At 40.8% G+C, this 24,453-nt stretch overlaps 2 protein-coding genes across 8 annotated transcripts in view; one reads left to right on the top strand and one right to left on the bottom strand.

Annotated features, from left to right (window-relative positions):
• The window catches only part of ZNF592 (zinc finger protein 592), a 75,758-nt gene extending 72,212 nt beyond the window's left edge, over nucleotides 1-3,546 (bottom strand). The window contains exon 1 of one of the 3 annotated variants that reach the window (XM_077873260.1): nucleotides 3,322-3,546. The gene's annotated coding sequence lies outside the window, so the exon portion shown is untranslated. The remainder of the gene's footprint in view (nucleotides 1-3,321) is intronic. The other 2 variants (XM_077873251.1, XM_077873213.1) reach the window with 2 other exon arrangements.
• SEC11A (SEC11 homolog A, signal peptidase complex subunit) overlaps nucleotides 3,396-24,453 on the top strand; it is a 40,587-nt gene continuing 19,529 nt past the window's right edge. For 2 of the 5 annotated variants that reach the window (XM_077873299.1, XM_077873290.1), the window contains exon 1: nucleotides 3,656-3,814. Coding sequence is in view for 3 of the 5 variants with exons in the window: in XM_077873307.1 (XP_077729433.1) it covers nucleotides 3,764-3,814 (51 nt within the window). In the remaining 2 variants the exon portion in view is untranslated. Of the gene's footprint in view, nucleotides 3,815-24,453 lie in introns of all 5 variants that reach the window. The other 3 variants (XM_077873307.1, XM_077873282.1, XM_077873272.1) reach the window with 3 other exon arrangements.

Below are 24,453 nucleotides of genomic sequence, written 5' to 3'. Positions count from 1 at the left end.
CCCGGGATCGAATCCCACATCAGGCTCCCGGTGCATGGAGCCTGCTTCTCCCTCTGCCTGTGTCTCTGCGTGCCTTTCTCTCTGTGACTATCATAAATAAATAAAAATTAAAAAAAAAAAAGACCATACTTTTTATTTTTTTAAGTATTTACTTATGTAATATCTACACTCAACACAGGGTTCAAATTCATGACCCTGAGATCAAGAGTTTGCTTGCTCTTCTGAGCCAGCCAGATGCCCCTAAGACGCTGCTTTCAATTCTTTTAGGTATATACCTAGAAGCTCTGGATTGCTTGTCTTGTTTTAATCTTTCATGATAAGAATGTGCTCATGTATTATTTGTATAATTTAAAATATACAGAGGAATAAGAAAGAAGTAACTATTAGAAACTGGCTTATGGGCATATAAAATTACAGATGTAGAGCAGTACCTGAATGTGGCCATAAGGAGAAATTATGTAAATCCAACAAATGACATCTTAGGCTTCCTCAAATTTCCTCAGTGACAAAAGAACACCTACAGACCCAACTAGCCCTGTTCCTTAAGCTATGGGCAAAGTTGGAGAATCAAATTGGATTTCCCAAATATCTTTTCCAGTTTTCTGCCCCTATACTTTTATTGCTACAATTCTCTCCATTGATATCCTTTTCACCTGCCAACTTGATCCACATATCAAATAAATTTTACCTGTATATCACATGTTCTCTGCCTTCTGAAGCCTCTTTGAACATCCCCAACTACTTGACTCTTGCTACATCTGAAGCCCCCGGAACTTCATGCCTCTCTTAGGGCTCTTTTCTTCACAATATGAAGACTGACTGAGGCTCATACCTATCTAAATGGTTATGGAACCTCATCTTTAGATTTGAATTAAACATTAGCAAGCATAGGCCAAACACTCTATCAGCCAGAATTTAGGTTAGAATCCACAGTCAACATTTATTAACAAATACTTATTGAGTGTTTGCTATGAGTTTGGCACTATTATGAGAGCTGGGGACAGAGGGATGGACATGGTCCCTGCCCTCATGGAGTTTATGTGTATTTTCCTCCACAGGCCTTCCTCATTTGGAAAAATCAGGAATTCATTTTTCAACTCAGTATGAGGTGCCTATGGGCAGCAATTGGAGATCACCACACATATACACATACACACATTTTAAATTCAACAAATATTTATTGGGTACCTAATATATGCCAAGTTGTGTGTTCACCACTGGAAATTTAACAGTGAACAAGACATCAATGTTTTTTCTTTCTTTTATTTTTTCTTTCTTTTTTAAAGATTTTATTCACTTATTCATGAGAGACACAGAGAGAGAGGCAGAGACACAGGCAGAGGGAGAAGCAGGCTCCATTCCATGCAGGGAGCCTGACTCAGGACTCGATACTGGGTCTCTAGGATCACAGCACAGGCTGAAGGTGGTGCTAAACTGCTGAGCCACCTGGACTGCCCTCTTTTCTTTAAAAAAAAAAAATTTTTTTTTAAGTATTTATTTGAGAGAGGAAAAGCAGGGGGAGCCCAGAAGGAGACGGAGAAGCAGGCTCCCTGCTCAGCAGAGAACCTGCCATGGGGCTCCATCCCAGGACCCCGGGATCATGACCTGAGCCAAAGGTCAACTCAACCAACTGAGCCACCCAGGCGCCCCTTTTTCCTTCTTTTTCTTTTTCATGACAGCTTATTGTGATATAAGTTGTATACTATACAGTTCACCGATTTAAAGTGTACAATTCAGGGCACCTGGGTGGCTCAGTGTTGAGCAACTGCCTTTAGCTCAGGGCATGATCCTGGGGTCCTGGAATCCAGTATTGGATCGGGGTCCCCACAGGGAGCCTGCTTCTCCCTCTGCCTATGTCTATGCCTCTGTGTCTCTCACGAATAAATAAAATCTTAAAAAAAATAAAGTGTACAATTCAGTGCTTTTTAGTATATTCACAAAGTAGTACAATTATCACCTCAATTTTAGAACATTATTTTCAACACCCCTTAAAAGAAACCCCTATAATCAGTAGCAGTCACTCTCCATTTCTCCCAACCCTTCCAGGCCTAGGCAACCACTTCATTCTATCTCTATCAATTTGCCTATCCTGGACATTTTATATAAATGGAATCATACATTATGTGATCTTTTATGACTGACTTTTTTTCACTAAGCTTAATGTTACCAAGGTTCAATCTATGTTATGCATTTCTCTTAATTTTAATTGAAAAATCATATACCATTGTACAGCCATACTGCATTTTGCTTATCCTTTCATCAGTTAATGCACAGTCGGGTTATTTGTCCATTTCGGCTTTTATGGAAAACACTGACACAAACATTCACCTACAAGTTTTTGTGTGGCCATAAAGCTTTCAATTCTTTTGGACATATACCTAGCCCTGAGAATTGCTGGTTAATATGGAGAATTGCTGGTTAATATGGTTAATATAATAGCTCTATGTTTAACCTTTTGAGGAACTACCAGTCCACTTTCCAAAATGGCTGTCCCATTTCACATTCCCACCAGAAGCCTAGAGGCTTCTATCCTCCCCCAAACTTACTATCTTTTTCATTATAGCCATCCTCCAAAATATTTTTTTTTATTTTGAGATCATTTTCTTTTCTTTCTTAAAGATTTTATGTATTTATTCTTGAGAGACACAGAGGCGAGACACAGGCAATGGGAGAAGCAGGCTCCCTGCGGGGAGCCTGATGCTGGGCTCAATCCCAGGACCTCGGGATCACGACCTGAGCCAAAGGCAGACGCTCAACCACTGAGCCACCCAGGTGCCCTTTGAGTTCATTTTCCATGTAAAGAATTGCAAAGTTGGGCACAAAGTTTTGGTAGATCCTTCCCCCCAAATGTGAGATGCTTCCTATTTCGAAGAAGATGGAAATAATAGTAAGAGATCACATCTGGTCCTTCTTGTCCTAGGTGCATATGAGCAACTTTAGTAAGTCAAGGCAAAGGCTGTTTGCAACAGAGTCAGGGGCAGCGAGAAGAGGGTCGCATCCAGGCGCCCAAGGTAACAAAAGCAGGAGGCAGATGCCCTTAGCGAGGTCACGCTTGGTGCCCCAGGGACTTCCTGACACCCCGCACCCCTGGTGGTCTCATCACACCCTAGCAGCCTTTGGTTTGTTCTCTCCTCCACCCAGAGCCCCTGAAAGTCCGGGGAAGCTCGGGTAGTGCTTCGAACGGCTCTCTTATCCCCCACCTTTACCCCTAAAGCCCTTAACGAAACCACCTGAGCGCCACTTCCCGGAGCGCGGGACACCAGCCCCAGCCCGGGAAGCCAAGCCAGGCCACACACCCAACGCCACACCCCGACCGCGGACCTGCTGCAGCCGCCGGGGACGCCTGACACTGGTTTCCGATTGGTCGGCCGCGCACGAGGGCCCGCCTCCCGGAGGTGGCAGGGCGGCCTCCGGGAGAAGCCGGGTCACCGCCTCCGCCGGGGGCCGAGGGCCGGGCCGGGACCCGGACCCGGGGCTCCGGCAGGTTCTCGGCAGGCGAGGCCCGGCGTGGGAGTACCCTCCCCCAGCGAGACGAGTCCGGGAGACCTGATTAGGAGAGTCGCGAGTCCCTTTGTCGGCCCTCCGCAGCGACGCAGGGGACGGGGTGGGGGCGGGGCGGGAGCGCCGGTTCCCGCCCCGGAAGCGGAAGTGCGGGCGAGGCGGGGTCCTGTCCAGTGCGAGCCCGGCCGGTCCGCCAGCCGTTCCGCCCGCCGGTCCTTTCGCGCCCTCTCCGCTGCCCGTGTCCTCCTTCACCGGCCGCGCCATGCTGTCTCTAGATTTTTTGGACGATGTGCGGCGAATGAACAAGCGGCAGGTGAGGTTGGCCGCGCCCTGCCTCCCGGGGCCCCCGGGCACCCTTTGACGTCGCGGCGGCGGGGCCCGGCGGACCTGCGGCCGCCTGGGCGAGGGCTTGACGCCCGCGTTGTTCCCCGGCTTTGTGGAGCGTGTGGCCCGAGATCTCTTTGTCCGCCCCCTCCGTGCGGCCCCTGGCTGCGTCCGGGCCTGCCAGGGCCGCTGCGGAAAGCCGGCTCTTCACCTTCCAGTCCTCCTCACGAGGCAGGAGGGCAAATGGAAACCGCAGGGCGCTTTCTCAGCGGGACTTGGGGTTGCTTAGCCTTTGAGACTCGGGGTGGCGGCAAACTCGCGTGTTCTGCCATCGCGGCGACCTCAGACCGATTCCGGCGACTCGGTTTAGCAGATTAGTGCTACCCTGGCTTCTGGGATGCTCGGGAAGGCGAGTGTAGGCCCCATGGAAGCCGCTGTGCCGCTCCCAGCCCACAGCAACCCTTCAAGTGCAGCTGGGCCCCCGCAGGCTGCAGTGCCTTTCCCGGGACCACCTCCGAGTTCAGACTTGGAACAGTAGTCATACTTCCCCCTGAGTCCGCTTAGCGGGAAGGTGGCAGTCCTCGGAGTCCTCGGATTTCCTGCCCAGTGTTAGTGGCACAGGGATCTTGAAATTCCGATCCTGGGATTTGGTCCTTAAACCTTACTCCATCGTGAACTTGTAGACCACAAGCCAGATGGTACTGGAACACTGTTGTAATTATTCGGTCATTAGAAAAGGTAGCTCCTCCGCATGAAGTGGGTGTGTGGAGAGCCTAGTGTTGCTTGCCTCCTTGGGCCTGTTTATAGTATTTCACCGTTAATGATTTAACATGTCACTATTGAAGATGTTTCTCTTGGCCTTGTATTTTACAGTATTTACAATTACCGTGCAGGGAGGTGGATGTGCACTTTTCCTTCAGACTTGGCCTAGCTCAATGTCACCTCTTAGACGCGTTTCGTAATTCTTCAGTCATAACTGATCATTCTTTTCAAATGGCACGAAACGTTTGTGTCTTTATGGTTACACTTCAGATTCTTACTTGTTGTATGATGTTGTCTTCTTCATATCTGAATTTCTGGGTGCTACAGACATTTCTCTGAAGGAATACTTATTTTGGGCGTACTATTCATTGTAACTTATGTTAGGTACAGTGAGAGAAATGCAGAGATAAATGAGACAGACTCGGCCTCAGCATAAGTGTAGAAAATGACTAAGACAAATAATAACTACTTTGAGCTCTTGTGTGTGTGAATTATTTTAAATACCTATGAGGTAGGTAATGTTACTCCCATGATACAGGTGAAGAAAATGAGCAACCTTCCAGAGGTTGCTAGGAACGGACGGGAGGAATTAGGTAGCATGGCCATGGGATGAGGGAAAGTTATGAAATGAGATTTTACCTGTACATGACATCTGGGGAAAAGAATTGGCAGTGACTGTAGATACTGAGGGCTGATCAGAGGAAAGAAGGAAACTAGAAGTTTGGTTCTGCTCTTCTAAAACTGCTGTTATGGGGGATCCCTGGGTGGCGCAGTGGTTTAGCACCTGCCTTTGGCCCAGGGCGCGATCCTGGAGACCCGGGATCGAATCCCACATTGGGCTCCCGGTGCATGGAGCCCGCTTCTCCCTCTGCCTATGTCTCTGCCTCTCTCTCTCTCTCTCTCTCTCTCTCTGTGACTATCATAAATGAATAAAAATTTAAAAAATAAATAAATAAAACTGCTGTTATTTGCATAACTTTGCCATTTATGCTGAAATAACATCAAATGTCTGATTAAGTTGTTTGAGTTGTAATTCTTTTTTCTTATCAAGTTGAAGGGGAATACTTGAGTACAATGAGCTTCATCCATTTAAAGTGTACCATCTAATAAGTCTCCATAGTTCTATGCACCCATCTCAAGATAGCAGCACATTTTGGGGCACGTGAGTGGCTCAGTAGGTTAAATGTCTGCCTTTGACTCAGGTCATGATCTCAGAGTCCTGGGATCCAGCCCTGCATCAGGCTCCCTGCTCAGTGGGGAGTCTGCTTCTCCCTCTACCCCTAACCCCCACTCATGTACACATATGGGTGTTCTCTCTCTCTCTCTCTCTCTCTCTAATAATTAATTTTTTTAAGGTAACAACATTTCTATCACCTACAAGAGCCCTTGTGCTCCTTTGTAGCTCATCTCTTCTCTGACACCTGGCAACCACTGATTTACTTTTTGTCAGTATAGACGGACTTGCATTCTATATACATGGAATCACAGAGCTTGTATTCTATGGAGCTTTGAGTTTCAGTTGATTTTTTAACACCAAACTCAAGACTTTTGTTGATTATATGTAATGCAATTTCTTTGGTCAGCCTCATGGTTTCCAAAAATAAAGTGTTTAACTATCTTTACTGAATTCTATGCATTGTTGCCAGATTAAAGTCCTCTTTCCTGCCTTCAAACCTTCAGTAGCTCCTTATTACATTAGAGGTAATGGTCCATACCTTTAGAATGGCATTTGTAGTAAGTCCCAGTCATTTTACAGTCTGCCATTTCTCACTATTTCAGTCTTGTCTCAGTTTACTTTAACTATCTCATGTCACTGTCTCTGTGAGCATTGTTCTATTCAAAGATCATGTGCTTAACTGTCTTTAGAACTCCCCTTGTATTCTTTCTGAGTCTTTGTGGACTATCCTAGGATATTAGGTGATCTCTACAGTCCTTTTAGCCCTTATACTATTTTATTGGTCTTTTCCCCTTTGGAGTATGGCTCCTTTACTGGAATATCCGATTCGCTGTTTTCCTGAGGCTTTTTTAACCCCAAAAGCCCTGATTGATCTAGTTTGCCTATTTCTGTGGTACAAATACACCCAACATGGCTGATTTCACACTACTAACATGACATCATGGAATATAGCATTAGGAAGAGAGGTGGTAATGTGCAACTTTAATTTCCACCTTATAGATAAAATATAAAAAAATCCTTGAGCATAGATGATGATAAATTGTAGTAAAATAGGAACTGATGAGTTTAGGTTATTTATTACCTTTGTTTTAAATGTAATTGTACTAATTTTTAATAACATTGTTTAACAACCAGCTTGCAAAACTCCTGAAAATTTAGCAAATTGACTCCAGCACACCACTAGTTATAGGTTAGTTTCTGTTTGTTTTGTTTTGTTTTTAAAGTTTTATTTTTAAGTAATCTCTACTCTCGATGTGGAGCTCTAACTTAAAACCCCAAGATCAAGAGTCACATGCTCTCCTGACTGAGCCAGCCAGGCACTCCCAGTTATAGGTTAGTTTTTTGATGCCCATTGTAGTGACCCGTGTGTTCAGAAAAGCCTGTATTTACAGTTATCTTTCATTTTAAAAAATGTTTGGGTGCATGGGTGGCTCAGTCAGTTAAGCATCTGCCTTTGGCTCAGATCATGATCTCAGGGTCCTGCTCTGCAGGGAGCCTGCTTCTCCTTCTGCCTGCTGCTCCCCCTGCTTGTGTGTGTATCTCTGTCAAATAAATAAGTAAAATCTCTTAAAGAATAAGGTTCGATTTGTAAAAGCTAAAATTGTAGTACTGAGTTCTTAAGCTTTTCAGAATCAGTTTACAAATCTTATCCTATGTAAAGGCTAGGAAATTAAAAAAACATCGCTCTTAAGGGCCTTTGAATATTTGGGCTAATTTACAAACAAATGGGTATGTACAGCACAGAGGACAGATATGTCCAGATTTTTGAAAACTAATATTCTTGTTTAGGACCTGGAAAATGTTACAGACAGGATGTCTGCATTCAGTAATTAATTGCCAAGTTTCAGTGTAGAAATACTAACATCAGTCTCCAATATATAAACAAGGAAATCACAAGTAAAATTTTATTATAAACTACACCTTAACCTCCATGAGCATATTCTCAAGCATCCAGAAATCATTCTTTGTTCTGTGTAAGTTTGAGCAAACTCTAGAATACAGCACCATAATAAGGATTAAGGCATTTATCTGCAGTAGTTCCTAAATACTTCATATTTCTTAGTTTTGGGGGGGTTCTTTTTCAAAATATTCTCTCCATGAACATGTATGATTATTCATTCCCATGGCCAAATGGCACAAGCCTACAACAATAAAGATGAGCTCTACTTATACAGAAATTGTTGTAGAGTTGTCTTTTCTGACTTCAAGAGAACGAGTTGTCTTTTCTGACTTCAAGGAACGAGATGAGGTGTGGTATCTAAGTATACGTTGTACACAGAGACAGCTTTATCTGAAAAACATAGTTTATCGGTCAGAGTTTAGCAGAACCACTATGAATATTGTAGAATTAAGGATTTATTGTAGGAATTGGATCTTATACAATGTGAGAGAAGCTGGAGAACAGCCTAAAACTGAGAGATGGAGGATCAGAGAAATGTCATTAACCAGCTCCTCTGAAGCACTGTTATGGGTGAGCAGATCCAAGCTTGCCATGGCATCTGGGGCTGGATTCTGTGTCTGGTTGGTGGAGTGGGACCACACCAAAGGAGAGTAGATGAAGTCTGTGGATGGCTGTTGCTTCTACTAGGTTCTGTTACTCAGCCAGAAGAGCTAGGTATGGGCAGGAGAAAGCAAGGGCACACCGGGTTATAGCCAGACCCTTCATGGCTATTGCTCACCACCTCTAATCACAGTGACCTTCAACATAGTAGCAGCTGCTTCCCTTTCACCTTCCAGGTCTTGGGCACATTTCCTTTTTTGGCCAACTTTAACCCAGAACCCTACAGAGAGGGGGACTTGGGGACACTTAGTTCTAGCTTAGCCAAGTTGGCAAAGTACAAAACTGCTGTAGTCTACCCTTTGTCAACTCGGCAACTATACACGCTTCCTCTAATTTTTCAAACCAAATTAAAGGCAAAATTATGCTTTTGTCTAATATATAGCTATCCTTTGTTTCTGTAATTGGTCATGTGTTAGAGCTGTATTCTTTCTTCCATTAACCATTCCATATTTCTTCTGCTTTCAGCAAGAACCTAAGTTGATCATAGTTTCTTGCCTGGTGGAGCGACCCAGACCTTCATTACTAAAGGGTTAATGTCCAGAGTAGTCCTGCCTGAATTGGATTGTTTCATTTTTCACTAACTTCTATCACAGGGTATGAGAGCACTGAGAGGCCTCAGAGAATTCTCTGTAGTCCAGTTATACTCATTTCCCTCATTATGTTAGAAATAACCCTGTTTTTTTCTGAAATCAGTCACCTTTGCCAATAAATAACCCCCTATTAAAGAATAGGGTTAATTTTTGGTTCACCGGAGCCCATAGTAGTCTTAACTTCAGTTTAATGGAACCATTGTGTCCCCCTGGTGGAAGGATATCTCCTTTGGGAATGAAAACTTCTAAGCCAGCAGCATCGATCCAAAGTTGTTAGAATAGAAAGCAGAAATTTCACTAGCAGATTATTAGGGGTAATAGTGTGAGGGGTGACTGCCATTCTCACCCTTTAATTCCAGACTGGTGAATCCTACCTATACAAGAAATAATCCCATATATTCATTGCTGATTCAGAGCATATACTACATACTGGAAGGCATTAAATATTATTATCCCCACCCCAAAAGTAATTTTTTTAAAGATTTTATTTATTTATTCATGAGAGACACACACAAACAGAGAGAGAGAGAGAGAGAGGCAGAGACATAGGCAGAGGGAGAAGCAGGTTCCACGCAGGGAGCCCAATGTGGAACCCAATCCTGGGACTCCAGGATCATGCCCTGGGTCAAAGGCAGGTGCTCAACCGCTGAGCCACCCAAGTGTCCCTCCACCCCCAAAAGTATTACTGGTGCCTAACTGATGCTATAACTATCCTCAAAAGGCCGTCCGTATCACTCAGAAGATGGAAGCCATACCAGTAATTGAAGAGGGAAAAGTTTAATATAAATAAACTGTTAACTAGGGGCACGTGGGAGGCTCAGTGGTTGAGCGTCTTCCTTTGGGTCAAGTCCTGATCCCCAGGCCCTGGGATTGAGTCCCATATTGGGCTCCTTGTAGGGAGCCTAGTGGTTGAGCGTCTTCCTTTGGGTCAAGTCCTGATCCCCAGGCCCTGGGATTGAGTCCCATATTGGGCTCCTTGTAGGGAGCCTGCTTCTCCCTTTGCCTATGTTTCTGCTTCTCTATGTGTCTCTCATGAATAGATAAATAAAATCTTAAAAAAAAAAAAAAACCTGTTAACTAGCAAAAGATGCTTAACTACTAAAAATGGGTAAAAGAGCACTCATAAGGGGTTCAGAAATAGCATATGCAGAAAACTGCTACTACCCTCTAGGATGAGAGTAAACAAGGAAAGATAATAGAAAATACCTTTTTCCAACCCCCTTCCCAAGCCTGAAATTCAGACCTCTTTGGAGAGAGTATGGTTCCAGGAATACGTAATCTGCCATAGCAGTGACTTTTGCATGGCAGTGTGCTGGAGCTGGAGCTGGTCCATAGCAATGGCCTGTTGGGAGCTGAGAAACTTGCCAGAGATCATGTGGGCAGGAGCCAGGCTGTGATGGTCACCGAAGTGAGCACTACCAGACCCTCACACTGATCCATTTGCTACTGTGTGAAATAAAAACATGGAACTGGGAAGAGAAGCCCCTTCATCACTTTGTAGTGGCCCTCCCATGCCTTTTATTAATAAAACTTAATATCATTGAGGTGGCTGGAAAAGGAGAATTTGTTTGGGTAACACAAGGATGGATTTGGAGCTCAGAGACAGTAGATTGGTAACTAGCCTGCTGTTCCGCTATTCTTTCCGGCCCGCCGCTTCAAGATAATGGGAGACATAGTAAGACCAGTTGGTTCATGATCCAAATACCCATTGCTAAGCTTTAATTATCCATAAAAAAAGTTCCCTGATCACAGCCAATGTTGTATGGAATACCATGATGAGAAAATAAGGCATTCTGTAAGTTCATGGATGGTGGTTTTGACAGAAATATCAAGGACAAGGAAGACAGATCCATATCTGGAATATATTCTAGTAGGGAGAAATTACTGCTCCTCTCACGATGGAAATGAACCAGTATCAGGAATGGTTTCATTGTCGATTTTTTTATAGTTGGCAGGCTAGGTACTCATCTTTGGCTAGAACCGAATTGATGAGTAAAAATCTATGTTGCTAACCTTCAGCTTGGCTGCTACAGCTACTGAGATCATGAGTCCATTGGGCAAGACAAGGGTAGCTAGGGAAAGAGGCCGATATCCAAAGAATAGGAAATTTTATCTAAGTATCAAGATACTCCTCTGCTGGGGTAATTCTTTGGTGAACGTTTATATGGAACACAGATATCTTTACGTTCTAAATACCTACTTGGAAAGCTCATTCAGCATACCTCTTCCCCAAGCCTCTGGTCTACAGCTTTCCAATTATGTCCCTTCCAAGTCCTTGGCTGTCCAGCCAAACTGCTAATCATTCTTGAATCAGTGTAAATCCATACCTGTGGCCATCTCGCCTTCCAGGCAAAGTGAATGACTGTTACATCACTCAAAGTTCTGACCATTTTGGGGAGTTCCCTTATCAAAGTCTCTCAAGATCAACCCTGAATGGGAATGTGGTGCTTTGCTGTCCATTTGCAGTTGGTGCTAGATGGTTCATGTAGAACCACCTAAAAATGGGGATCCCTGGGTGGCTCAGCAGTTTGGCGCATGCCTTCAGCCCAGGGCATGATCCTGGAGTCCTGGGATCGAGTCCCACGTTGGGCTCCTTGCATGAAGTCTGCTTCTCCCTCTGCCTATGTCTCTGCCTCTCTCTCTCTCTCTCTCCTCTCTCCTCTCTCTCTCTCTCTCTCTGTGTCTCTCATGAACAAATGAATAAAATCTTAAAAAAAAAAAAAAAAAAACACCTAAAAACAAGGCCCAAAGTTCCTTAATCAGTTGGTCAAAGGGATCTCCCCATGAGGCAATAGGTGTAAGATGAAGGAGATGAAGCAATATGTGAGCAGGAGCCAATAATTTCATGAGTGTCTGAGTCACTTGCTCATACATTTTACTTGTGTCTTAGGACCTGCTCAAGCCCAGTCTTGTATAGACCGTTCCCACTTGAGGGTGGAGTACTATGTGAATGCCCAACTTTATGATTTGGTGTACCTGGTAACATCCATTTCAAGCCAAGGAGTTCAGGTCATGTGGTAATTTGGTGACCCATGGTCAAGTGTTTGGTCTCTACGAGAACTCAGTAACAAGCTAGAAACTATTAACTCAATAGTTCTTCAGAGCATAGCATAGCTTTGCCCCTAATCCAAAGATCTGTGCTGTCTATTCACCTATGGATAATGGCCAGAGGCTCCCTATCTATCAAAAATGCTTCAGTCACCATGGGATCTTCTGGGTCAGATGGCCCAAGTGCTAGAACAGCTTTCATGGCAGCTTGGACCTGTTGTGGAGCTCTCCTCAAAACTGGCTCAAAATGGGTTTGCTAGATAAAAGGTTGGAGTAGCTCACCCAAATGAGGTATATGTTGCCTCCCAAATCCAAAGAGGCCCACAAGGCTTTAAGTTTCATAGTGGTAGCAGGAACCAGATGCAACAACTTATCCTTCATCTTAGAAGGGTTATATTAGTAGGACTGTTGGACCCCAAGAATTTTCATTGGGAGGGGAGTTTTTGTGGGATTTCTTTCCCCCACACTCTGGCCACATATGTATTTTACCAAGGAGTCTAAGTTATGAGGTTCAACTACCAAGTCCAGTCAGCAAGATATCATCAATATAACAAACAAGTTTACTCTGGAATGGAGGGCCATCAAGGTCCCCATAGACCAGATTATGAAAGAAAGCTCTGGATTTGATATAGCTCTCAAGTAGGCCCTATTACCAGAATCAAACCTGTGGTCTCATTCCTTTTGCTGCAGGGGTCCTCAGAGATAGGAACTTGTCAGAAAAACATGGAATGAGTCTTTTTAAGTTGGTATTGCTAGAAGCTGATGATTGCCTCACTAAGACTTATTATTAGTCTCATTTTCATCATTGAGTTATTAAGAATGTATACTGGAGTGCCTGGGTGTCTCAGCCATTTGAGCATCCAGACTCTTGATCTCAGCTCAGGTCTTGATCTCAGGGTCATGAATTTGTGCCCCACATTGGCCTCCATACTGGGCATGGAGCCTACTTAAAAAAAAAAAAAAGATTATGTCCTTTTAGTTCTGATTAAACTACAGGTAGTAGCTTTGTTAGGGAACTGTGATATATTGCATTATATGTTAGATTATGTTTATGGTTACGAACTGGGACTATCACTTGTAGCAAGAAATAAGGTTGGAGAAGGTAGCAGGGGCCAAATCACAGAAGGCCTTGTATACTAAGGAGTTCAGACTTTATAAATAGTTGAAAAAAAATTTGGAGCAGACAATACAATAATTTCATTTTCACCTTATAAAAGTAATGTATAGGCAGATGAGTTACATGGATGCAAGTATAGAGGTAGAACTGTCAGATTATTTTAATAGTCCTGATGAGAAGAGACGTAACCTGATAAAGCAGTAGCCATAGTTAAAGCCCATGGGCTAAATGTGAGAAATGTTGGGGAGGTAAAATCCAGAGGCCTTCAGCAGATGATCGTACCAGTTACTGTGCTAGAGAGTGTGGAAAGAAGAAGAGATCCGAAGGAAAGGATTGAGTTCAGCTTTGAACCTGCTGAATTTAAGGTGTGTGTAACATTGGGGTAATTGTCAGTAAGTCACTGAATATATTTACCTAGGGGATATATGTGGTATGATATGAAAGTAGAGATTTGGGTGTCATCAGCATATATGTTGTAACTGAAGCCATGAAGAGAAAAGATTTCATGCAGGATGGGAAGAGAAAAGGACAAAGATGAGTGAGTTACAAGCAAGTTAATCTAGTGCCAAGTACCTCAGAAAGACAAGGTGTAGTGGAAATAAGTTTGTGGGCTCACCCTTGCCCCCCTCCCTTTGTAATGACTAGTTTAAGTAGATATATTTACAGTGTTCAAAAATTTAAAAAGTGAAAGTGACTTTTTCCTATAGCTTTACCAGCATGGTATATTTTCAGACTTTAAGTTTCTGTCATCCTAGTAAGTGAAGAATGGTACCTCAGGATATTTTTACTTTTACTTACCTCCCCTTATTCGGAGTTTGGTTGAGCGTATTTTCATATGGTTTTAGAGTCATTTTTACTTCATTTTCCATGAACTAGCAGTTCATAATCCATTGCTTGTTTTCCTTAATGGATTATTTTCTTACTGATTTCTCAGTGCTGCTTGTAGGAAGGTTAGACTGTTTCTGCATATGGTAAATATTTTCTCAGAATTTGTCATCTTTTGACTTACAGTATGATTCACCATGCATGGTTGTGGGACTTTTTGGTGGTTGTTTGCTTTTTTATCTTGATAGTCACATTTACATATATTTTCTTCTGGATTTCAGGTCAATTTAAAAGACTTCTTTCACTCAGGCCTTTCCTACTCTATTTGCTTCTATTTTGTGTGTGTGTGTGTGTCTTAAAAAAAAAAAAGCTTTATTGACATATAATTCATAAAATTCACCCATCTTAAGTGTGTAATTCATGTTTTTCAGTAAATTTATAGTAGAGTCGTGCAACCATCACTACAATCCAGTTTTAGAACATTTCCATCATCCCAGAAAGATCCTTTGTGTACTTTTACAGTTGATGCCTGTTCCCATTCCCAGCCCCGGGCATCTGCTAATCTGCTTTCTGTCTCTTAGGATTTGCCTTAGCTGTGTAGTTTATATAAATGGAATCATACAAAATGTAGTCTTTTGCAGCTGGCTACTTTCATTTAGCATGATTTTTTAAATTGTAGTAAAATACACATAAAATTTATTGTTTTAACCAGTTTTGTTTTTTTTTTTAAGATTTTATTTATTTATGAGAGACATAGAGAGGCAGAGACAAAGGCAGAGACACAGGCAGAGGGAGGGGAGAAGCAGACTCCATGCAGGAAGCCCGATGCGGGACTCGATCCGGGTCTCCAGGATCACACCCTGGGCTGAAGGCACGCTCCAAACCGCTGAGCCACACAGGGATCCCCTCTTAACCAGTTTTTAAGTGTAGAGTTCAGTAGTGTCAAGTACATTAACATTGTTGTACAACCCATCTCCAGGACTCTTCATCTTGCAAAATTAAAACTCTGCACCCATAAAAAACTACCCACTCTCCCGTCACCCTGCCCCCTGACAACCACCCTTCTGCTTTCCATGTCTATGAATTTGACTTCTATTGATTTTTTTTTTCTCTATTGTTTATTGTTTTCTATTTTGCTGATTTATGCTCTAAAGTATATTTCCTTCCCTGGTTGCTTTATTTAGTTTGCTATTTTTCTAGTTTCTTAAAGTGGAATCTTGGGTTATTGATTTAAGATCTTTTCTAATATATGTATTTAAAGCTACACATTTCCCTTCAAGCAGTGCTTTAGCTACATTCCGTAAATTTTAAGATGTTGTGTTTTTGTTTACATTCAGTTCTCAACATATTTTATGATTTCCCTTGTGATTTCTTTTTCACCCACGGATTATCTAGAAAAATGTTGTTTAATTTCCAAATATCTGTGGATTTTCCTAAATTTCTTTTCAATGCTGATTTCTAATATAATTGCATTGTGGATGGAGAACATAGTTTATATGATTACAGTCTTAAAATTTGAGGCTCTTTTTTATTTGCCAAGGCCTTGATTTCTGGATAATGTTTCATGTGTGTTTGAAAAGGATGTATATTCTGTTGTGTTGGGTGGAGTGTTCTCTAGATATTGGTTGGTGGTATTCAAGTTTTCTATATCCTTGCTGATTTTCTGTGTCATTTTATCAACTTGAGAAAGGGATATTGAAGTCTCTAACTTCTTATCTTGGAATAAATCCTACTTGGTTATGCAGTATATATTGTTGGATCTGATTTGCTAAAATGTTGCACATAATTATTTTATCAATATCCATGATGTGTTCTGTAGTTTTAACATCTTTAGTCTGGTTTGATAATGCTGGCTTCATGGAATGAATTGGGAAGTATTCTCTCTTCTGTGATTTTCTGAAAAAGTTGATGTAAAATTGTTATGATTTTTTTTTTAAAGATTTATTTATTTATTTATGAGAGAGAGAGAGAGAGAGAGGCAGAGACAGGAGGAGGGAGAAGCAGGCTCCATGCCGGGAGCCTGACGTGGGACTCGATCCCGGGACTCCAGGATCACGCCCTGGGCCAAAGGCAGGCGCCAAACCGCTGAGCCACCCAGGGATCCCCTGTTATGATTTTTTAAGTGCTTGGTAGAATTCACCAGTGAATGCCGTTTAAGCCTGAAGTTTTTCTTTATAGGAAAGTTTTTAAATCATAAATTCAATTTCTTTAATAGATATTAATCCATCCAAGGTATCTGATTCTTCAGTGAGCCTTGATAACTTGTCTTTCAAAGCATTGGAAATATATTAGCATAAAGGTATTCATAATACTTGCTTAATGTTCCTATTAATGTTTATATTGTTAACCAAAGGAATATATATTATTCTTGTGATGTTGGTCATCTCTCTCATTCCTTTCTGATACTAATAATTCATATCTTTTCTCTCTCTTTTTTCCCTGATTAGTCTGGCTAGTTGATCTTGAAGAGCCAACTTTTGGTTTGTTTTTCCTTACTATTTTCCTGTCTTGTTTCATTTATTTCTCCTCTTATTTTTAATATTTACTTTCAGTGAGTTACATTGGGTTTCATTTGCTTTTTCTAGTGTTTTAAGGTAGAAGTCTCATTTAGGAAATTTACAAATATTTGGAAATTAAACTGTTTCTCTTTTTTTGTAGGGAAATTAAACAATTTCTAAATAACCATGGGTCAAAGGAGAATCACAAGAGAAATTACAAAATATTTTGAATTGAGTGTAAACAAAAATGCAACATATGAGACTTTCCTATTTTTCTTAATATAGGCCTTTATTGTTATAAAATTCCTTCTGTTTAGCATTTTAGGTGCATCCCACAGATTTTGATGTATTTTCATTTTTGTTCAGGTCAAAATATTTTCTACTACTCTTGTGAGTTCTTCTTTTACCATAGATTATTTAGAAGTCTGTTGCTTGATTTCTAAACACTGGGATTTTTCAGATAGCTTTCCATTACTGATTTCTATTTTCATTCTATAGTGATTGGAGAAAACACTTGGCATAATTCAAATCCTTTTTATTTATTTATTTAAAAAGCTTTTGTTATTTATTTGAGGGAGAGAGTGCAAGTGAGAGAAGAGAGTAAGAGTGAAGGGGCAAAAGGAGAGGGAGAAGCAGACTCCCCGCTGAGCAGGGAGCCCTAGGCCCAGGGGTCCATCCCAGGACCCCGATCAGTGTGAGCCGAAGGCAGACACCAGACTGACTGAGCTACTCAGGTGCCCCTCCTTTTCTATTTATTAAGACTTGGTAAATGTTTTATATATACTTAAAAGGAATGTGTAGCTACTGTTGTTGGGTAAATATCAATTAGGTCAAATTGGTTGGAAGTGATACTCAAATTTTCTCTATCCTTAATGATTTTCTGTCTTCTTGCTGTATCGATTACTGGTAGAGAGGTTTGGAAATTTCTAACTATAACTGTGGATTTGTCTGTTTCTCTTTACAGTTCTGTCAGTATTTGTTTCCTGTGGTTTTTTAAAAAAAATTTTTTTAATTTAAAAAAAGATTTTATTTATTCATTTATTTGAGAATGAGAAAGAGCGCGAGTGGAGGGAGGAACAGAGAGAGAGGGACAGGCAGACTCCAGGAGCTGAGTGGGGAGCCTGACACGGGACTCGATCCCACGACCCTGACCATGACCTTATCGGGAGGGAACTTAATGGACTCAGCCATCCAGGCACTCCTTTTTTTTAAAGACTTTATTTATTTATCTGAGAGAGAGCGCACACAAGCGCATGCAAGTAGGGGGAGAGGCAGAGGGAGAAGGAGAAGCAAACTCCCTGCTGAGCCGGGACCCCTATGCTGAACTGAATCCCAGGACCCTGGGATCATGACCTGAGCAGCAGAAGGCAGACTTGTAACCACCTGAGCCACCCAGATGCCCTGCTTCCTGTGTTTTGGAGTTATTAGTTGCATAAATTCTAGGGGGATGGTTGGGCAGAGAGAGTCCCAAGCAGGGCCACATGCAGGGCTCCATCTCACAGCCTGCACCCAAACCAAGAGTCAGATGCTTAATTGACTGCGCCACCCAGGCACCCCATCATGCGTTTTGTTTTGTTTTGTTTTGTTTTGTTTTGTTTTAACTTCGTAAGTATGGTATGGGGATTTGTGTGTGCTATTTTGGCTATCTTCAACCTATATGACTTCATGTATACTATGAGAGCATTATAGTTAATTTATTTGTTTCCCCTCCTCTGGCCTTTGTGCTGTTGTATATTTTACTTCTGTACATGTTGCCACAATACCTTATTGTTATTTTGCTTTTTTTCTTTTTTTAAGATTTATCTGTTTGAGAAAGAGTGCATGGGTGAGCTGGGGAGGGACAGAAGGAGAGAGAAAGAGAATCCCAAGAGAGGCTGAACCCTGAGACCACAACTTAAACCAAAACCAAGAGTTGGATGCCCAACCCACTGCACCACCCAGCGCTCCTATTTTTGCTTTAAATAGTCAATTATCGATAAAAAAATTTTTTTAAGGAAAAAGCATATTATTTACTGACATCTGCTGTTTCCAGTGCTCTTACTCCTTTGTGTAGATCTAGATTTTATTTGGTATTTTCTTTTTGCCTGGAGGACTTTTTTTTTTTTTTTTTTTTTTTTGCCTGGAGGACTTTTTAAAAAGTTGTTTTGTAATGTAAGGCTGCTCATGATGAATTACTTTAATTTTTGTGTGTTGAAAAGGTTTTATTTTGCCTTCATTTTTGAAAGAAATTTCTCAGATATAGAATTTTATATTGATAGCTTTTCTTTTAGTTCTTTTAAGATGTTGTTTCAGTGTCTTCTGGCAAGTGTTGTTTTCTTTTTTTCTTTTTTTTTTTTTTTAAGATTTATTTATTTATTCAGAGGGGTCGGAGGGGGTAAGGAGAGACATAGGCAGAGGGAGAAGCAGACTCCATGCAGGGAGCCTGACATGGGACTTGTTCCCAGGTCTCCAGGATCACACCCCAGGCTGCAGGCGGTGCTAAACCACTGCGCCACTGGGGCTGCCCAAGTGTTGTTTTCAAAGAGAAATCTGCTATAATCTTGGTTTCTCTTTACATAATGTCTTTTTTTTTTTTTTTCTTAATCTGACTGGTTTTACAGTTTTCTCTGTATCATTGATTTTAAGCAGTTTGATAATTATGTTGAATTTTGTTGTAGTTTTTTCAAGTTTCTTTTGTTTGGGATTTGCTCTGGTTCTTGGATATATGAGCTTATAGTCTCAATCAAATTTGAAAAAAAAAATTAGCCATTATTTCTTAGTTTTTTCCTGTCTTCCCTTCTTCCTGATCAATCCAATTACATATATGTTAGAGCTGAGTGAAGTAAGTCAGTCGGAGAAGGACAAACATTATATGTTCTCATTCATTTGGGGAATATAAATAATAGTGAAAGGGAAAATAAGGGAAGGGAGAAGGAATGTGTGGGAAATATCAGAAAGGGAGACAGAACGTAAAGACTGCTAACTCTGGGAAACGAACTAGGGGTGGTAGAAGGGGAGGAGGGCGGGGGGTGGGAGTGAATGGGTGACGGGCACTGGGTGTTATTCTGTATGTTAGTAAATTGAACACCAATAAAAAAAAAAAAAAACATATATGTTAGATTACTTGACATTCCTCTTCTGCAATTTTCTGGAAGATTTGGCATAGAATTGTTATGATTCTGTTTTATTAAATGCTTGGTAAAATTCACCAGTGAATGCCCTTTTAGATTGGAGTTTTTCCTTGTTGGAAGGCTTTTATAGTTTTATTCTTTACTTTTAAAAGATTTTACTTATTTATTTGAGAGCGAGAGCGTGTGTGCATGTGCACTTTTTAAAAAGTTTTATTTGGGATCCCTGGGTGGCTCAGCGGTTTAAGCACCTGCCTTTGGCCTACGGTGCGATCCTGAAATCCTGGGGTCAAGTCCCACGTTGGGCTCCCGACATGGAGCCTGCTTCTCCTTCCTCCTGTATCTCTGCCTCTCTCTCTCTCTCTCTCTCTCTATGTCTATCATAAACAAACAAACAAATAAATAAATAAATCTTTAAAAAAATAAAAAGTTTTATTTACTTAAGTAATCTTTATACCCAACATGGAACTTGAACTCAATGACCCCAAAGATCAAGAAGCGCTCACTCTTGCAACTGAGTCAGGCAGGTGCCCGTGTGTCAAATTTTTAAAAGATTTAACAGATTTTTTTAAATGAAACTTGTCTTGATATTATTAGACTATTAAGGATTTTTCGTTTTGTTATTATCATTTAAGATCACTGGGACTGTCAGTGACTTTATTGGGCCATAATTACAGCAGATATTCTGAACATGCTTCAATTTTTCCAGCACTATCTGTTTTATTTCTAGCTGCTGTGAGGGTATCCATCTCTAATACCCAGCTTCTAATTGCTTCATCTTTTGTGAATTAAGAGCAGGAGAGTTGTGGTCATAGATTGATAAGCCTCTTAGTTTGAGGTCTTGAGATAAGAGGAGTTGAAAATTTAAGCCAAATGCAATTTTTAGCTCTGAGACACATTTTTGCTTCAATGATTACTTGTGTATTTTCTTGAGATTGCTGGAAGTATGATTTCTGTGAAAATACCCTAAGTGTTGAATTTCAAATATCTCTTGCAAGAATGGGAAATATGATGGTGTATTTGATAACTATAATAGATAAATGCATAGTGCATAACTTCCACATTATGGGTGTTAAATTTATCGGCTTTTATATTGCTGAATTTTATGTCCTGTTTTTTTTTTTTAACTCTTGTTATATATTATTTACAGTATTATATATTACTTAATTGTTATGTGGATTATTCTAGTCACAGAATTTGTAGGGGAGGGTTCTACTTCCTAAAACTGCAAAAGTAAAATAGCACACACAAATCCCCATACCATACCTACGAAGAGATTTTGTTTTGTTTTGTTTTTTAAGATTTTATTTGAGAGAGTGCATGAGCAGGGGACGGGCAGAGGCAGAGGAAGAAGCACACTTCCCACTGAGCAGGGAGCCTGACAAGGGGCTCGATCCCAGGACCCAAAGATGATGACGTGAGCCAAAAGCAGACACTCAACTGACTGTGCCACCCAGGCACCCTGCTTTTTATTGGCTTTAATAACATTCTTTTCTAGTTTCACCTTGAGCATTGAAGAGCATATTGTTCTAGTCACTTCTTAGAAAAAATAATAGGGCTATTCACTTCTGTATTTGTTATTCTACATATGTCACAATGTCTTAATAGTATGCTGTTGCCAAATGATATGAGGTTGGGTAGCTGCCACCTTGTTTCTGCTAATATCAGAAAGAGCCCTTTTTGTGATCATGTATATTCATAAGTATTCAGATGTAGTGGTAAAGAAAGCAGGAGCTCGGAAGGCAATGTGGGTTTTTTGTTGTTATTGTTGTTGTCTTTTGAGTAAAGACTACTGGTAGGAAAAAGAGCAGAGAAAAGAAAGGGAGAAGAATATGACATTTCTCAGACTTTTGCTCAGAGAGAATATTTGTTTCACCAAATAGTGTCCTTCTGTCTAGGTTTTGGCTCACAGACTGATTTAGGATTATGCAAGTAGGTGCCTTTTAAGGAACATACCGGTTATACACAGTGAGGGACTTTCAACCTCTTTCTCACTAGTAAGAATGATGAGGGTGATTTGGGTGATTAAGATAAATTTTACAATAATGACTTTGTAGTGAAAGGTAGTATTCCAGGTCTGAGGAAAAAGAGAAGGCTAATTATGGGTAGAATAGTGATCTTCTTGCAGGGACCTAACAAGTTGTCATTTTTGTCTTTCATTTTTCTTTGAAAGAGTAGTTATTAGATATCCCACATCTGTTAGACAGTGCTACATCGATGCCCTTCTGAAAATGGAAATATTTTCATCAACAAAACAGAGTTGAACTGATTAACATGGGGCTAGTTTTAGATTTTATTTATTTTGGTGTGAACTTTTAAAGTTTTCCTGCAGAAATATTAACATGGTTGGTTATGGGATATTGCCATAGACCCTGCTAAGGATGTTATATAAATATGTAGTACTAAATAAATAAATAAGTAAATAAATAAGTAGTACATCCAAGGTTACCTTTTCAAAATCTGGCTACTTTTGAAATATGAAACTTATGTGACCCCCAGGTAGGGGATCGTGGAGCTGTATTTTATATTTGGTGGTGTATGTGGAATCTCACAACCCTTCCCTCAGAGATTCGGGATTGGAGTACAGATTCTACTGTTGTAACCAGTACCATAAGTGATTTTTCAGCATTGAAAGTTTGGAAAGTAGAGCCTGTAGCCGAATTCCTGACTGCTTATCCACTGGTTGACCAGAATAACTTCTTAGAAATTAGTTTTCCTACTTCTGGCCTCTCCCACTCCACTTCCTCAGTTCCTTTTGCTGAGGAAGAGGACCATTTTTTTTTTTTTTTTAATTTTTAAGAAAGCTACCATCTTGAAGAGGTAGAGTTTAGGAGAACTGAGTTCTAGTTAGTAGTTACTGTTCTGCATGCTAGTAGCTGTGCAGCTGTGAGCGCATCACTTAGCCTCTCTGTGCCTCCGTTTCCTCACCTGTAAACGGGAGGAAGGGTCCCCAGATGGGAACGTCAAACTACGTATCAGATTATACCTGTATGCTCATAATACTCCATTACTCAAAGAGTAGCAAATACTTGTGTCTGTTAGAAAATATTCATATTTCCATCCTTTGAGGATGACATTAATTATATTGATAGAGTATGTCATACTTCACTGGAGGCCAAAAAAATAATGTTCTAGCCATTAACATGGACTTAAGAAAATAAAATAAACCTAAACAACTTACTTTTGAATAGATGATACTTAGTAAAAACTTAAAAAATGTGAAGTGTATATACTGGAAAGTATTTTCATCCTGCCTAACTTCCAGTTCCTCTTCCAGAGCAGCCACTGTCCCCAGTTTCTTGTGTATCCTTCCAGAGCTAAAAGTCTTACCGTAATAGGTAGTTAATAGGTAATGTTCCAAATTTATAAAAATTGGAGGAACAATTAGTTTTGAGAAGCATGAGGGTAAATAGCACAAGAAATAGCTATGAGACAAAAATGATTGAAGTGGCCTACCATGACCAGGATAATTGCTTGTTTTTAAATTATATATATATGTATTTTGAGATTTTTGTATATACATTCATGAGAGACAGAGAGAGGCAGAGACATAGGCAGGGAGAAGCAGGCTTCTCTCAGGGAGCCTGATGTGGCACTCAATCCCAGGACCCTGGTATCACAACCTGGGACAAAGGCAGATGCTCAACCACTGAGTCACCTAGGTGCCCCATTACCCAGGTGCCCCATTAAATTATATTTCAATAGAAATAAAAATTAATTTTAAAAGCAGAAAATATAGATAAAATGACACAAAATTGGCTAATATTATAGCTCTAGATGTAACCACTTACATATTTAGTTTATGTATACCTTTGTTTCAAGAAAAATCAAAAGACCTTGAGGTGCCTGAGTGACTCAGTCAGTTAAGCATCTGCCTTCGGCCCATGTCGTGATCCCAGAGTCCTGGGATCAAGTTCCTCATTAGGCTCCTCATTAGGCTCCCTGCTTAGCAGGGAGCCTGCTTCTCCCTCTCCCACTCCCCTTGCTTCCCTGCTTGTACTCCTTCTCTCTCTCTCTCTCTCTCTCTTAATAAATAAATAAATAAATAAATAAATAAATAAAATTAAATTAAATAAAATCTTTTTTTTATTTTTTAAATTGAAAGACCTAACCTCCCCCCACCTCAAAGGGAGCAGTTATGTGAGGTGTTGGATGTCTCTCTCTCTCTCTTTTTTTTTTTTTTTTTTTTTGGTGTTGGATGTCTTAATGAATTCTGTGGGGGAACCCTTTTACAGGGTATACATATATTAAATCCTCATGACATACATTTTTTTTTAAAGATCCACTTATTTGAGACAGAGAGAGGGGCTAGGGAAGGGGCAAAGGGAAAGGAAGAGAGGGAATCCCAAGCAGGCTCCAGGCCCAGGGCAGAGGCTGGCTTGGAGCTCAGTCACACAACCCTGAGATCGTGACGTGAACCAAAATCAAGAGGCAGAAGCTTAACCAACTGAGCCATCCAGATGCTGCCTCATGTTGTACACTTTAAATATCTTACACTTTGGGGGCACCTGGCTGGTTTAGTTGGTAGAGCATGTGACTCTTGATCAGAGGATTTTGAATTCAGGCTGCACATTGGGCATGGATCCTACTTAAAAATATATATTACTTTTTTTTTCTAAAAATTTTATTTATTTATTTGAAAGAGCTAGAGAGTAAGAGAGAGCACAAGCCATGGGGAGGGGCAGAGGGAGAGGGAGAAGCAGACTTTCCACTAAGTAGGTAGCCCAACACAGGGCTCGATTCCAGGACCCTGGGACCATGACCTGAGCTGTAGGCAGATGTTTAACCAACTGAGCCACCTAGGTGCCTCAAAAATCTGACATTTTTATTTGTCAGTTATACCTCAGCAAAGCTGAAAAAAAATTGAAAGAATAGTACATAAACACTTGTAAGCTACCATATAGATGTTAACATTTTGCCATACTCTATGTGTACTTATGTGTA

The sequence above is a fragment of the Canis aureus genome, chromosome 2, assembly GCF_053574225.1.
Source record: "Canis aureus isolate CA01 chromosome 2, VMU_Caureus_v.1.0, whole genome shotgun sequence".
Lineage (NCBI taxonomy): Eukaryota > Metazoa > Chordata > Mammalia > Carnivora > Canidae > Canis > Canis aureus.
The sequence above is the reverse complement of the archived record's forward strand: the minus strand, read 5'-3'. Positions and strand labels throughout refer to the sequence as shown.